The 16,475-nt window shown below is 41.7% G+C and overlaps 1 protein-coding gene across 1 annotated transcript in view; it reads right to left on the minus strand.

Moving 5' to 3' along the window:
• Positions 1–15,069, minus strand: part of LOC109488137 (inner nuclear membrane protein Man1-like) — a 31,638-nt gene extending 16,569 nt beyond the window's left edge. The window contains exons 1-4 of the mRNA XM_019792300.1: positions 14,059–15,069; positions 9,951–10,087; positions 7,421–7,458; positions 3,433–3,514 (exon numbers count right to left, since the gene is read on the minus strand). Of these exons, the coding sequence (XP_019647859.1) occupies positions 3,433–3,514; positions 7,421–7,458; positions 9,951–10,087; positions 14,059–14,969 (1,168 nt within the window). The 5' untranslated portion in view covers positions 14,970–15,069. The remainder of the gene's footprint in view (positions 1–3,432; positions 3,515–7,420; positions 7,459–9,950; positions 10,088–14,058) is intronic.
• Between the last annotated feature and the right edge of the window lie 1,406 nt (positions 15,070–16,475).

The following is a 16,475-nucleotide window of genomic DNA, read 5'->3' on the forward strand; positions in this document are numbered from 1 at the left end:
TTGTTCCAGGCATGCAAATGACCACTGTCCAATTATCAAATTAGAGAGTCTGGTCGGGCTACCCTGACATGGGTGCACTGGCACTGGCTCAATAGCCCGAAAAAATATCCTATCAGAAAATCTCATGGCATTGTAATGACAGTGTCAGATGGCCTGGGTTCACACGCTGAGAACCATGTCTTGGCCAAATCTTTCTATCCCACAACTAGTTTGTAGTGTCATGATTAGATTAGATTTAGATTATGAACAAAAAATTAATGATGAGAATCTTTACAGGATTTGTAATAAGTCTAAATTACAATTTAATTGGAAGTGCTTGCCCAAGGCCTAGAGTCAATTCTATATTGCTATATTCCACATTAGAAATTGTAACCATTTCGAAAAAAAACACAATGTTTCTAGATAATTTCAAAGTATGATTTAAAAAAAGTAGAAAATTTTCTAATTGTTACAATATTTGTGAAACATCTCAAATAGGTTATATATATAATGAAAAGAGCTGTTCATTCAGTTTGGATATTTCCCAAAAATTTAGGAACAGAACGTAAAATGCTTGTACAGCGCAGGATGTACATGTATGATAGCAGACCAGGTAGCCTGGGTGTAAGAAACAGGGGCGAGCTGTAGCGCCTATAACCCCCCCACTGTTACATGGGTACCAGACTGCTGCCAGGCTAGCTCCTTGGCTCCTGGAGGGCCAACATTTGCCCAAGGAAATGTCACCATAGAGTGATAATAGACATCCCTCAATAAGCCTATGAATTACATTGTAAAGGCTTGTTATCCCCTAGACACAAAGAACACAGTTTCTTTAAAAATGGGTGACAAAAGGGGAGGGGAGGTGATTATGATAAAATTAACAAGTTCTAACTTCCAAGCAACAACTTGAAGTTAGTCTCCAGTCAGAATCTGATCAATGTTAGACGTGTTTACAACTGAAGAAAGGGGATGCTTTTGCTTCCGAAGCAAAAGCATTCATTGAGTTATCAGACTGCATGAATTGTCATGACATACAAAAAATCAGATGATCATTGATCAATTACTAAGGTGACCTTGAGAGAATATTGATGTAATGTTGTAATTTTATAGAACAGGATTCTTCTTCAAGTGAATGAGTCTGAGAAACAAGTAATGACATTATATTTAGTCTCTATGGCCGGCCAACTCCTCTGGCCAATGATGTTCCCCTTAGCCATGGAGCTACCTCCATGCCTTAGCCGATTGCTACTATTTATTTAGCCTGCAAAGGAGTCTGGTGGAGACTACATTACATGTATATTGGTGTGGCCTAACAGTTGTATATATTTATTATACAGTCATTCCTGCCGAAATTTCTAGGAAGGATTCTATCTGCAGGAATCTACAATGTCTTAGTAGGTTTTTCCTGCAGAAATTTCCTGCAGGAAGAAAATTTTCAAAATTAATTTCCATGCATGTTATCATTCATACCTGTCCAATTATCAAATTAGAGAGTCTGGTCGGGCTACTAGTACCCAGACATGGGTGACATGGTCTTTGCAGCTTGCACTGGGTAGCTCAATAGCCCGAAAAAATATCCAATCAGAAAACCTTATGACATTGTATATAATGACAGTGTCAGATGGCCTGGGTTCACACGTTGAGAACCATGTCTTGGCCAAATCTTTCTATCCCTCAACTAGTTTGTAGTATTATGATTAGATTAGATTTAGATTATGAACAAGAAATTAATGATGAGAATCCTAGTTTTATTTTTTAAGATAGTCGGTCATCTTTTCAGGCTCCTACTGGGTGACCCAGTAGTCAAGCTGCCCAGATAGAGGTACTGTAATTCGACGTGTAACTCAACAACAGTCCAACTTGATAATTGGACAGTGGCATTTGCATGTCAAGAACAATAGCTAAACTTAGTTTCATCCCGCATAACAATTGTTCCTTGATCAGAATAATTACCTGAGAACTGTTGAACCATGGTTGAACAGAAATGGACTGAGGGTTTTATAACTCCATTGCTTGAAAGCAGGTTCAAGTTGCATTATATGCATGTATTAAGCTTCTTGCTCATATTATATAGTACTAGAATTTTGTCCGGCAAAACTGTCTGTAACATAATTTTCCCAATGTTTCAACTGAACTGAACTGAACTTCAATGACATTCAGGATGCTCATGAGAAAAAATTGTTTCATTTTCTACCCCTAGCTGGTACAGAACGTGTTTGTAAGCTCTTCTTTCTTTTTTGTGGTCTACATGTAGTTGAAAGAGCATGCGAAGCTGAGTGATTGAGTGAGTGAATGAGGTTGAAAGCAGCAAAAATGTACAACACTGTTAACAGATGGGTGTGGATTATGCTCTCCTTCCTTATTTTCTGCTCTGAGAATGAAGTTTTACACATCACTTGGATCAGACCGCGGGCTGAGATGTAGTCCGTGAGGTCTGAATCCTTACCCCACCAGGCTGAAATTGGCACAGACAGTCTGCAAACATCAATCAATTCACGCCTTCCATGCCATTGTTTTGGGCTTTTTGCACCTCTTTGACCAGAAATTCCAGACCGCGGGCTGAAGTTAGGCTGACGGTCTGAATGGTTTTTGAGTAAATCAGCCCGCGGGCTGGGATTCTACACCTGTAGTCTAGTGCCTTTAGACCGAAGGTCCTGTAATTAAAACTTGCGGGCTAGTTGTTAGGCCTGACGGGCTGTTAGTAAAGACCACCGGTCTGCTTGTATTTATTATTAATGATATCTTAAGTTATGAACACTGCAGAACAATAATTTTCATATCACTGTGCTCATTACACCAAGAGCTACACACTGATGTGAAACTTGAATGTTGAAAATCAATTTTACTTGAGTTTCCAAATGCCTTGTGACTTTCCAAAATTGATGCGACCAGTGTTTAGTGATTTTTCCTGACCAATCTACATAAATAGCCAATCAGATGAGCTGGCGGTTTACTTCAATTACATGTGTATCTACCCAAAAATAACATTGTCGCTAGAACGTAATGCGCATGCATGAAAACCCGGTTTCTTCATGGTTTCAGTTAGAATTTTTCTGCATTAGAATTTTTGATCAACGTTGCATCAGCATTTCATCCGTTGCAGACGATATACTTTCTGACAAAACATTTGTAAACTATAGACCAAAGTTTTATGTCATTTACGTGAAACGTTCTCGGCTCTCTCCAAGCAATGAAGCAAGGATACTCCCCCTCTCCACAAAATCCTAGCACCTCTCCAAAAATGTTCAAATTTAGGGTTTTCTCTTAGTATTAACATGAAAATTCACTGACTTTTCATCAACCGATTAGGGAGCACCTCTCCCCTAGGAATTTCTGGGGAGAACCCTGGTTCTGCTGAAGTGCTATGCATAATACATTTCAGGTTCTACACAGGTGCAGTACGTTCTGTTCACGTGTTCAACCATCTGTAGTTCTGTACCCAAGTTTCCGTACCTGCCAGCTGGGACAGTTTCTGGTGCAGGTGATGAACCATCTCTAAGGCTTCTGCAACCTCGTCCTGGCTCTTACTGCAGCCCTGTGACAAAGAAAACAAGGTTACAATTCTTATAAAACTTTAGCACATCAGAGATTCTATCAATTGTACTACAATTACACGGCTCAAAATCCTTTTTTCTGCATATACCTGAACTGGTGCATGTAACATTGAAAATTACCTGCACTGGTTTTATAAACATGTAACATTAGAATTGTAGATTTTTGTGATGTATGTCTGTAGATTTTTTTTTGCTGACTTGACTGCTAAAACCTTCATGTATGAGCTTGGTACTAAAGGTTGGAAAATGGCAAGGGTTTCTATCTAAACAAGTTCCAAATTCTGAGTGGTACAGGTAAAACTTGTCTGTTACACTAATTTTCAATGTTACCTGCACCAGCACAGGTATGCAGAGAAGAGGATTTCAAGCAGCAGACATCAGGTCAGTCCTTGAGGCCACATATTATTCCCCCATCACTCCTAATGCTGTGTATTACGGACCCTCCTCACACCTTACCTGTACTGCCCCAGACACACCGGGCTGCCTGCCAACCCCATCAGTCAATAGGGATTCACTCCTGGCAAAGAACTGGTTACTATTCCTGCCTCTAAGTCTAAGGCCTAGGAAAAAAAATGTTGTGTTTCCCAACCAACCCTAGAAAAAAACTGGCAACCCTAGCCTTTTTTTCTAGGGTGGACCCCTGCAAGAGACATTAATTTTTCGAGCTGATCAACGGCTTTTCTAACTCCATGGTCTGACCCGAGTGATGGTTTTCCAACATTGACATTGTAAATATAGGTCCTCAAGCAAGTTTTACTTTGTTAAACAGTATTGTGTAAGTTGGATCACTAGAGATAATATCAGAGATAATCACTAGAGTCTAATAAAAAAAGAAAAAGGATACTAGTATTAGTAGTAATCTCTACCTACCGGCCCTAATTTTTTCAGCACTGAAACAGGAAAGACAACATTGTTTTCCTAGGCCTCAGTCAACCGGGATTGACTCCTGGCTACTATTCCTGTCTCTAACAGGCCTTCTGTCCAATTTGGTGTCCCTACAGCCAGCTGACGGCTCTGAGGAGTGCATCAGGACATCAGAAGGCTCAGTCAGGTGATGGAACTGAGAACCTGATTACCTCATACTTGACTTCTTTTCGGAGGGAAGGTTAAGACTGGGGGCCTGACGGAGGTTTACGTGATTAGGCAACACCAAGTAATTTTTATGAACATTGTTTTCTTATCATAGTTCAGTATAGACCTTATCAAAGTTCAAAGTACCCTTTCTTTAATCACAGAGCTTTCACAGTCAAAACAGAAACAGTACTGAAGCAAGATAAAGAACATTGCTTGTGATTGATGAACTAGTTTTGTAAATACTGTACAAATCATTCGTACTAGGGAGACGTAATACATGATACTATTGATAGAATAACGAACTGAAAAGCGAAGAGCAATCTTTGTTTAATGTCAAACTATTTCACAATTTGGGATACAGTAATAGTTGAGGTTGTTGTGTACAGTATAGACATGCCTGTGTACACATAGAGCAATCTTTGTTTTACGTTGAACATAATTTGGTATACACTATGAATAGTATGATACACACTCATTGTATACAGACTGTAGCCCTGCCTGGGTGCACACATTCCTGTGGTTGACTGCCCAGCTGTTGTATTTAATCCTGCAGGTTTTTATGTGGTTTCAGTGCTGCGTGTAATCCTTGCCTTTCATGGCAGTGTGACGTGTGGTTTCTACCAGCATACAGCTAAACCACAGGCATCCCACAACATCCATAATTACATGGTGGCAAGGTGGTCTTGTGGTTAGGGGTGTCGACTTAGGATCGGAAGGTTCTGGGTTCGAATCCCTAGCAGGCCACAGTGTTGTGTCCTTGGGAAAGGCACTTTACTGTATTTCCTCACTCCATTCAGGTAAAAAAATAACTAGCTTCGATTAGGGCATAAAGCCAGAGGTCTTGTGTTTGAGGACAGCCACACCTCAAGCACATTAAAGACCCCACCGCACTTATCAAAAAGAGTAGGGGTCCTTCCTAGTGTGAGTGATTCAAACATTGCAGTCCAGTCTTACGTAACTTGTATTTATTTATATGCTACTGTAAATCATTATTTTTGCTGAACTTTTATACTCATGGTTTTTGCTGTCACTTCTGTACCAAGAACTTATCATTACACATAATTTGCCGACTTTCTTTTTGCTGCATCTGCCGCCATCACAAAACTAGTTTCACATACATGTCCACTTTTCTTTGACTGCACAGTTTTGCTACTGCAAACATAAAGTGATTTACAGTAAACTGGAATATCAACATTGAAAGCACACTGTCAAATCAAGGCGCTGCAAAAATGTTCACGGTAGCAAAAGTTCACCATCTGAGAAAAATGGACATGTTCACTGAACTATATATTCACGGTGGCGACAGGTGCAGGAAAAAGGAAGTCCAGGAAATCCATGAATTATTTGTTAACTGTAATGATAAGTTCACGATACAGAAGTGACAGTGAAAACAGTGAACATAACACTCAATTAACAGTATAGTGGAAAAAGCAGGAACTACTGTATAAAGGAACTACAGACACTGCCCCATTCCACAGTTGACTGCTGTGCCCACATCAGACGAGTCGTTAGTGACTTAATGAGCAGAACCTAACGAGCAGCGACCCTCCCTGCTTCCTTCCTTCCTGCCAGAAAAACTCGACCCGCCCAAGTGATGACAGAGGACAGAAATATGGCTAAAACAAACCCACGCCCTCATGTCACTGTCAAGGTAAACACAGACACACCCACTCAACTACTTTTGGGAAAACTATTTCAAACTCATCTTTTTAAACTTCCAAGAAGACTGTTAAAGCCCACACTTAACTTCTAGGAAAAATATACTCCTACCCACTTCTATTTCCAGGAGAAAGTCTATCTATTTTTATATTACATTATACATATCGACATGGCCTTGCCACTACATGTACGAGCAGCCCAGTCACTGGGAACAAATTTGAAGTATGATAAGGAACTTGGACTGATAACGGACTGATGATTTACTATTTATTTTTGTATTATATTTTGATTTGCATTTTGTTTTGATTTTGTATTATATTTTGGTTTGATTTGTAATCCGTGACCCCGCCCTCACCCTCGACCTTGTTGAAAAGCGGTTATTTGTAACCGAACAAGCTTTCGAGTTTAAATAAAGGCTTACTACTACTACTACTACTACTATAATATGTGATAGGATTGTTAACTAGAAAAGACATGTACCAATACAAGAACACATGTCAATCAGCATGAGGCCACCAATTTCAATTTTTTTTATTTACAGATTTTCTTCGTGACAAAGTCTTGGCCTGATACTCCTATGATGACACTTAGCCATGATATGACTAAAAATCCCACATCCTGCTAGGATGCTAGGATGTGACCACAACACATTCTCTATTGCTGTTTCATCTAGCTGAGTGAATCACGTTTGCCACATTAAACCTTCAGTCATTTTAAGCAGGATGGTCTGATTTTCAAAATCATAGTTATCTCAAATTATCTGGAATTTCAAGTTATCCCAAATGTCGGAAGCTCATATCTTATTAATCTGCAGTAGTTTTCCACTTCAACTGTTTTTGTCAGTATCAAACAAATATGAATGGAATTCTAATAATTTTGTGTCACTTATGGTGCGATTTTAAAACAGCTACAATGCATATAAATTATGAAAGACTGAACTGATGTGGCCCATACTATGGGTGAAAACATTAATCTTAAGTTTATGTCATATACAACCTTGTACAGTATAAGAGCACAATGTGACATACATGTACTTGTATATACAGTATGTGTGAACATCATTGCCTACAACACATATCTTAAAACATATATATACATGTATGTTAAAGGCTATATTATAATACAATTATATAAAGACATAAAGTAGAGCCTACCTCAGTGTTAACATCAGGTCCACATAGCAGGAAATTATCTGAAAAACAAAGAAGAGTTAAAAATTAGCAATCTAACAGTTTAAGTAAATCAACATTGTAAATTCAAATTGCGTAGCTGTACTGAATCTATTTTTGGCAAAAATGGTACAAGCCAAGTTCTGCCAACTGTGGGCATACAGTAGTTCACCTGGAAAAAAGTCAAGGTTGTTTTAAAAGAGTAGAGGCTTCCCCAAGAACCCCATTTATAGCCTCTCTCCCTACTCCTTTCACAAGGACCCCATGTAGAGCCTACTCTTAAGACTTTTGCAGTCCCTTCAAACTTTGAAAATCTTTTGGCAACATCAATGTCAAAGTTGAAGATCACTTGTAACGTAAACAATTCACATTTGGACATTTGGACTAAGAGGGCGCACCACCACACCAGTACCATAGCTTATTTCAGCTACTTTACAAATTCCTTTCAAACTTTGAGGAAACCCCATACAAAGCGTCTCCTTTATAATTTATAGCCCATTCCAAATACCACAACCACAACCTACCCACACATAAACAAAACACATTTGTACAGTCTTGTCCTAAGGTAGCACGCCCTAGCTTATTTCAGGTACATGTACTTTATACAATCCTTTCAAACTCCATGCACGGCCTCTCCTTTATAATTCATATCCCCTCTCTAAAACCCCCATCATATGTGTATTAGGGGGGCACACCAGTACCATAGCTTTTTTCAGGTACATCATACAGCCCTTTCAAACTTTTAGAAAACTCTATACACAGCCTTATATCCCCTTTCCAAAACCCCCAATCACAGCCTCCCCTCCCTCCCAACTGGAGAAACATCCTAGCTTATTTCAGGTACATTGTACTATATACTTTCAAACTTTGAGAAACTTATTTCAGCTACTCTATACAGTCCTTTGAGGAAAACTCCATCCACAGCCTTAGTTATATCCCCTTTTCAAAAACCCCAATCACAGCCTCCCCTCCCTCCCAACTCCAGCCCTGACAACATTCCTAGCTGGTGACTTCACTCCCTACAAAAGGGAGGGTCTCTCTCTCCCAGGATAATGGCTTTTCTTGCCAACTTTGTGTCTCTGCCAAATCGGCTGCGGTCCCAGTCCTGGCTAAACCCCTCTATACAGTCCATGCAGCTTCAGTTGAATAACTGCAGGGCTGGAAATACTGGGGGAAATACATGTGCACCTTAGTCAGTGCACCCAAATTTGGAGCTGTGCACCCAATAAAATAGGTTTAAGTATGTAACAATGTATTGTTAAATGTAAAGTAGTATACAGCATATTCTTAACACCTTTAGTGCACCCAAATTTGGAGCTGTGCACCCAATTTTTTCTGTGGGTGCACCAGTGCACCCAAATATCTTGGTAGGTTTACATGTATGTAAGATGTTGAATGTAATTAGTAGTATACAGCATATTCTTAACATCTTAACACCTTTAGTGCACCCAAATTTGGAGCTGTGCACCCAATTTTTTCTGTGGGTGCACCATTGCACCCAAATATTTTCATAGGTTTACATGTATGTAACGATGTTAAATGTAAAGTAGTATACAGCATATTCTTAACATCTGAGTGTCAGAAAATAATAAAATCATTGTTGTAGTGCTTTTCTTTAGAAATAAAACATTTGCTGACATTCTGCTTTATATTTTTATTTTATATGGTGCACCCAAGAAATTTTTGTGCACTCATTTTTTTGGTTGGGTGCACCAGTACACCTATATATTGCCAAAACTGAATTTGGAGCCCTACAGTTGTGTGCCTGCCAAATCGGCTGTGGTCCCAGTCCCTGGCTTTACTCCTCTATACAGTCCTCGCACGTCTCAATGACAAAGGGAAGAGACTTGACAATAACCAGCTTTCATTATAGAGTGAGCTTATAGCCTCAGGTCTTCTGAGCTTTCTTCTTGACTACCTGGCAAAACTTGAGTACCTGAAACACACCTGTGAGTGTGGGAGGCTATTTGACAGCCTTGTGGTTCAAACACCTCATTTTACAAGGTTTTCTGTGATTTTTTTTATTTTATTCACATGGATTTGAGCATTGGATAGGAAGCACTTGTTGTGCTTATGTGAATCCGCTGCTCATAAAACATAATCTGTGATTTTCTGTGATTCACGCTGCTAAAAGATTTTTTCCTTGTACATAATTATTGACTCTCTATGAAATTGTTTTCTGTTGGTTTCATGTATGCAAAAATTTCTCATTTCGTCTAGTTTATTCATCATCCTTGGTCTATGACAGCCAGTTATCTCTATATAGACGTTGGCAGAATGTACAGCACCTGTGCAAATCCCCATTTTTCACGTTTTTTGTTGAACTTTGCATCAGAAGTTGGCCTGTTGCAGACAATACATTTTCCGACAAAACATTTGGAAACTATACACGAAGTGTTAAACTTGTATGCGCGAATACAACCTTATGATAATAAGTTATGTGAGACATTCTGCCAATGTGCAATGCACCGTACATTATGGGTTTTGTGCAGGTGCCAATGTTCTTATGCCCTACCTGTGGTTGTCTTGGGTGTTACCAGCAGGTCCCAGCGAACGTTCAGGTACATCAGAGCCAGCGCCAGGAAGAACAGAGCCATCAGGACAAGTAGGACTCTGGACACATACTGGCCCCAGTATACACCACCTGAAACACTGGAGACACAGTACAGGGGGGTTAGGGTAACTCTGGACACATACTGGCCCCAGTACACACCACCTGAAACACTGGACACAGACACAGGGGGTTAGGGTAACTCTGGACACATACTGGCCCCAGTACACACCACCTGAAACACTGGACACAGACACAGGGGAGTTAGGGTAACTCTGGACACATACTGGCCCCAGTACACACCACCTGAAACACTGGACACAGACACAGGGGAGTTAGGGTAACTCAGGACACATACTGGCCCCAGTATACACCACCTGAAACACTGGAGACACAGTACAGGGGGGTTAGGGTAACTCTGGACACATACTGGCCCCAGTACACACCACCTGAAACACTGGGTGGAAAAAAAGGGCAATAGAGTACAATGTTGAACTTTATTCCAACACAAGGATTGCACAGAACGATCCATACATGAACAGCACTGTCCACACCTGAACAGCACTATCCACACTTGAAGTTCAACAGCACTGTCCACACCTGAACAGTGTCCACACCTGAACAGTGTCCACACCTGAACAGCACTATCCACACCTGAACAGCACTGTCCATGCCTGAACAGCACTGTCCACACCTGAACAGCACTGTCCACACCTGAACAGCACTGTCCACACCTAAACAGCACTATCCACACCTGAACAGCACTGTCCACACCTGAATAGCGCTGTCCACACCTGAGCAGCACTGTCCATACCTGAACAGCGCTGTCCACACCTGAACAACACTGCCCACACCTGAACAGCACCATTCACACCTGAATAGCATTGTCCACGCCTGAACAGCACTATCCATACCTGAACAGCATTGATAATGCCTTTCAGGGATAGCACTTGCAATGCAGCTGTGGTATACGTGTACAGTACTATGAACAATGTGTGGACAGTGCTGTTCAGGTATGGACAACTTGCTGTCCAGGTGTGGACAGTGCTGTTCGGGTGTGGACAACATGCTGTCCAGGTGTGGACTGTGCTGTTCATGTGTGTACCGTGCTATTCAGGTGTGGACAGTGCTGTTCAGGTGTGGACAGTGCTGTTCAGGTGTGGACAGTGCCATTATCCACACCTGAACAGCAAACCTGAACAAGTCAGCACATACCTTAGCATACACCTGTACCCTTTGTGTCCCACCCTGACCTATATTTAGTTGTCAGACCTGTCTATGTTGACATAGCCCGAGACGTAGCCAAAACAAGGGCTTAAATTAAACTAGCAGCTGATACCAGCTGTAGCTGGTTTGGGTTACTATAACCAGCAATTTGAGCAAATTCAATGCAATTCCTTGTTTGGGGATATCGCAACGTTTTGATTTTGCTGTTCTATCTCACCACAAAAATGGCATCACCGCAAAATTTTCTATATTTACAGTAATGCCCATCTTTCTCCAAACATCTGCTTGGATTTGATACTAGTCTGCGGGTTGGACAAGTCCTATTGCCCCTGACTTGCCCAGGGCAAGTAACAGTACTGTTCATACAACTGCATGTGCCCCTAGACATGCCCGATTGGGCAAGTAAATTTTTTGGATGCAAAGTATAGCCGCTACTGTGTTTTGAGCAAGTCAAACCACCTTATTTTGATAAATAAAGCACCCAACATTATAAACTCCAAAATAAGATAATTTCCTTGCTGGTAGGAAAAACACATAGATATATGTATATTTCGGGCAAGTGAAAAGTTGGTTTGAACTAGTGGAAATGACCCAATGGATTTTGAAAACTTGTCCAACCCTGCGTCATGTCTGCCCCAGATGACAGAAAACCTGTGGTAACTCCCGTGTCTGTCCTAGATAACCACCAGTGCTGGATTTAGGACCTGTGCTGTATTTTGGGGTGTCTGTGAATAAGTTCAGCTGTTACTAAAGGGTGTCCCACATTCGGACAGACGGTTTTCAACCTTGTGGAAAGAGGGGACATTGCTTGTCTTTTCTTCAAGCATATGTAGGGTGGAAAAAATGCAGCATTTTCTGTGAGGGAAAATTATAATGTTTTCTGGAAGGAAAATAATCTTTTTTCTGTCATGGAAAATCAACTTATTATGATTCCTGTGACAGAAAATTTAAACATGTCCTGAGAGGAAAAATTATGTTTTCTGTGACTCGAGCGTGGAGGAAAATTCCAACGTTTTTGAAGAGGAAAAATCTGCAACAGTGCAATGCAAAATCCTGCTATCACATAAACTTGGCAGCCCAAAAACATTTTTATTTTCACTCCCATAAAATGTTACAGATTCGGGTCATCCAGAAGAGAAAACGCCAAATTTTCCAATCCAAGTATCTGCTTGGAGATTATTGCTTTGCTACCACCAGACAGCAAACATGCAGGGAGGTGATTCTTGGGCACATTGTCAATAAACACACTGATAACAATCTGGGGACAAACATGGCTCAAAACACACTGCACGGCTGTGTACCTGATACATGTACCTGCAAAATTATTTTCAGTACAGGTCCAGAACTTAACATCTGGTGTACATGTATCTTAGTAAAACACTAGTGCCGAGTAGTGGACTACGTTTTGCACACTAAATTAAGATAGTTAGACTCACTGCATCCCAAATACAAAAATTTATGACTTATCTAATTTCCTTTGCATAAATTGTTTGCAGGAGTTTAAAAATATTTTGTGGTTGGCACACAAGACTGAATTTCATAGTCCGCTGGATACTGAATTGAGCTCCTGTTGAAACACAATTCGTACTGCGCATTTACGAGGTGACGGCCAAAACCTGTAAACAGATCTTGTCTAGACCATAGTTAATACGTGTCAAGACTTGTTTTGTTTATATCTCAAGGGCCTTCAACCTTGACATATTATCATCCACAATGCCTCATACTGTCACTAACTGTGCATGTGCAGTTCAAACCATGAATCACTTTTTTGGTCTAAAGTAAAGACAAACTTTTAGTAGATACCGTATTTTTAAATTTGAATTGAAAATCTTCAATTCATCTGCATAAAATTCAGGATATGCTACGATTTGTAAGACTTCATAGTACATTGTACATACATTGGAAAAGATTCACTTAAAACACTGAGTACATGTATTTCTACCTTATGAAGTCTGTGATGTGTCAGTAAGCCGAATGACGAGTTGTTTACATTTCTGAGCTGTCTCAAATACTTGCTGTAATTTGGAGGTGGGAAACTCCAGCCTTACTGTCGGTCAAGATTTTACCTCATTTTTTGACAAATGAAAAAAAAAATACAAAGCTCCATTAAAAAAAAAAACATACATATACACGTTAGCATCCTTCTGTGAAAAGTGAGGTTTGATAACACCTATAATGGGGTAATTAAATGTCTCTTAATTCATCACTTGTACTACTATTGCTGTGATTTCATTTTTGCAAATTTCCTTGCTATTGTGTAGTTAACTGTTTGTGCCATTGTTTTGACTGTAAACTCAAAATTAAATAACTGAATTTACAGTAATACCTGTACCTCTAAATGGTTTGGACTTCAGTGCCCTTTGTAATGTTACTAAAAAACATCTAATTTCCTTGCTATTGTGTAGTTTTGTGCCATTGTTTTGACCACATACTCAAGATTAAATCCATGCTGAAATACAGGAGTTTACAGTAATAAGTATACCTCTGGTTTAGGCTTCAGCGCCCTTTGTAATGTTACAAAAACACATCTATGTCAGGAATATCTGCTGTGTTTTTTTGGTGTCTAGATCTCCAAGTTCGTTCCTGTCCCAAATCACGGGACAGCCGCCATGGAAAACAAACTCCTTGGAAGAGGGCCATGGGTTCATTGACCCTTCAAGGTTCCGTTTTGGCTGGGGTTGGGTGACGTAAGTAAGTACAGGCACGAACCGCGCAGCTGTCCTGGCCAATAAAATCTGTGTCCCCTTGTATATTTGTCTCGTAAAAGAAAAAAAACACAGGCATTGCGTGCGAGACAGTGTGTGTGTGTGTGGTGAAGCTATTACTATACTGTCTATAGTATTACCTGTTCAAGTCTTCGGCGGTCTGAAACTCTTTCTGCAGAATATCGTCTCCGGTGTTGTCGTACTCCTTCGCGACTGGAGTTCCGCCGTTGGGCTGTTGTTGTGGGGCGGTTGGGGCGGTGTTGGAAGGGGGTCGGCGATGGGTGGGGAGAGGGGGTCTGGAGAGGGGTGACGACACCCAGACAGTCATTTTGCTCTGTTTCTTATTGCTGTGGACGTGGTTTGTTGCATGGTTGGCGAGGGGCTTGTGTCTGGCGTTGGCGCCCAGATCGGGTGGGGATGCAGTAGGTTTTTTTGTTGGGGTGCTTGTTCGCGGAGTGTTGGAGTTGTTGGAAGCGCCCCTGCCCCACGTGCTGAGGCCGAAGCCCAGCGGGCTGGAGTCGGCGCCGCCAGACTTGCTGAAGGTACGGTTCATGTCGAAACTGTCCTGTCCGTTGACGCTGGTCGAGTCGTCTCCCCCCGCCGCGAAACTCTGCTGCCCGTCCGGGAGTAAGTCTCCGTCTGTGTCTGAATAGTCGTCTGGCGTGGGGTGTTGGTGGCCGTGGACAGGCGGAGTGGCGCCGCGCCGCCTGGTCGCGACAACACTCCCCAAAACTCCGCCTTTCCGCCCCGACCGCGAATCCAAACTCGCTCGGGACTTCGTGGAAGTTCCCCTCGAGTCTGCTACACTGTCGTACGAATTCTCTGACCTGTTGGGTGTCCGGGACGGCCGAGACTTCGGGGTTCGTCTGTGTCGGAATTTCTGCCCGTTCCTGTCCGCGGCTTCTCCCTCGCTCTCGTCCGAGCTGAACCCGATCAGTTTTCGCGACGGTTTCGCCCCGACGCCGCCGTGGAGGATTTCCTTCGCTGGGACGAAGCTGTGTGAGCTTGTTCTCGTACAGACGCCGTGTGGTCGCCGTAACGGGGCCAACATTTTGGCCTAAAGCTTTCAACTCCGCTCGCAGCTCTTCATCCGTTAGCTGCGCCGCCATCTTGAAATTCTCCCGCCAAGTCCCGGATGTAGGAAGTAGGTCAGCTGAAGTCACGCGAGAATAACCGAGAGTCTGTCTGGGGTTTCGTTCAGATGGACCGAAATATTTTATGGTTTCTATTATATAAACAGCCGCTTCTGCGGGCTAAAAAAAGAAAAAGAAGAAAAAAGAAGAAGAAAAATAAATAAATTTGCTAAATAGGGAAAATATTGTGTCGGAGATACCAACAGAAACGTTTTCTCTATTTGGCCAATTTCATTTTTCCTGCATTTCACCAACGTTGCAACATTAAAGCACCCTTGCGTTTTCTTGTGTATTTGAAACGCAAAAAAAGGGTTAATTTTTAACCTCCTTGAAAAAAGAAAACGGCAAGGAATCGGACATTTCAAACTGAATTTGGAAGGTTTGTAATCATGTGCGTTTATTTATATACATGTATGCCTAGGCCAGGCCAGGACAGAAAGACCCCAGGTACCTTGTATAAAGTAGGTGACTCATATGAGCATGCTACGGTGAAGCGATCCCAGCCACTTCCTTCTTACGGTCAAGTTGCGGTAACAACCCCACCCACCTTCCTCCCGGCTCTGCTGCATTCAAATACCTAACTGATCCGTGTCCATAATATCACCAGGGTCCATAATAAAATATCACCACATTCAGAAATAGTGTGCTTTAAGATATTTTTACTGCAACGTATACTTTTGGTATGCACTCCTTCACACATCAAATGTACATACCTAGGGTGTGTTGCAGTAAAAATATCTTTAAGCACACTTTGTCTCAAGGTGGCGATATTATGGACTATGGTGATATTATGGACACAGACGTTACGCAACCACACCTGTACAATCTTGAGGGTCCAGCAGGGCTCTCCCCAAGCATTGAAGCTCCCAAAAATCCTAGCACCCCTTGAAAATCTTCAAAGTTAGCTAAATTTTAGGGTTTTCTCTTAGTACTTCATCAACCGCCGATTAGGGAGCACCTCTCCCCTCAGACTTCTGCGGGGGCCAAGACCCCGGGCCCGGGTATGCCACGATGTTAAAAAACTTCCGATTCCAAAAATGAATTCCACTAACTCAAATCTCGGTCGTAAAATAATACTTGAATTTGGAGAAGAAGCTCACTAAAATAAAGATCAGAACAGAGTAGGTAAGTATGAAATATTACACGTTATATCATACCCGGGCCGCGATAACGTTCGATAACGGGTTCCAGACCGGGCCGTACTTTACGGTACGGCCCGGTCCGGAACCCGTTATCGAACGCTTCCATGGCTCCCATAGAACGATTCGAACGCGTTTCGCCCTAACCGCGTGTGCCCCTTTCGAAAATTCGAATACAGAATCCGGACGTTGGAATTGATGTTGTTGCGTTTTAGGGTTCAGTGGCACCAACTTTTGGCTCATCTTGCATTGAAAGGCACGTTTTACAACACGGTGTATTCCGCA

The sequence above is a fragment of the Branchiostoma belcheri genome, unplaced genomic scaffold (genome assembly GCF_001625305.1).
Source record: "Branchiostoma belcheri isolate BF01 breed outbred unplaced genomic scaffold, Haploidv18h27 scaffold111, whole genome shotgun sequence".
Taxonomy (NCBI): domain Eukaryota; kingdom Metazoa; phylum Chordata; class Leptocardii; order Amphioxiformes; family Branchiostomatidae; genus Branchiostoma; species Branchiostoma belcheri.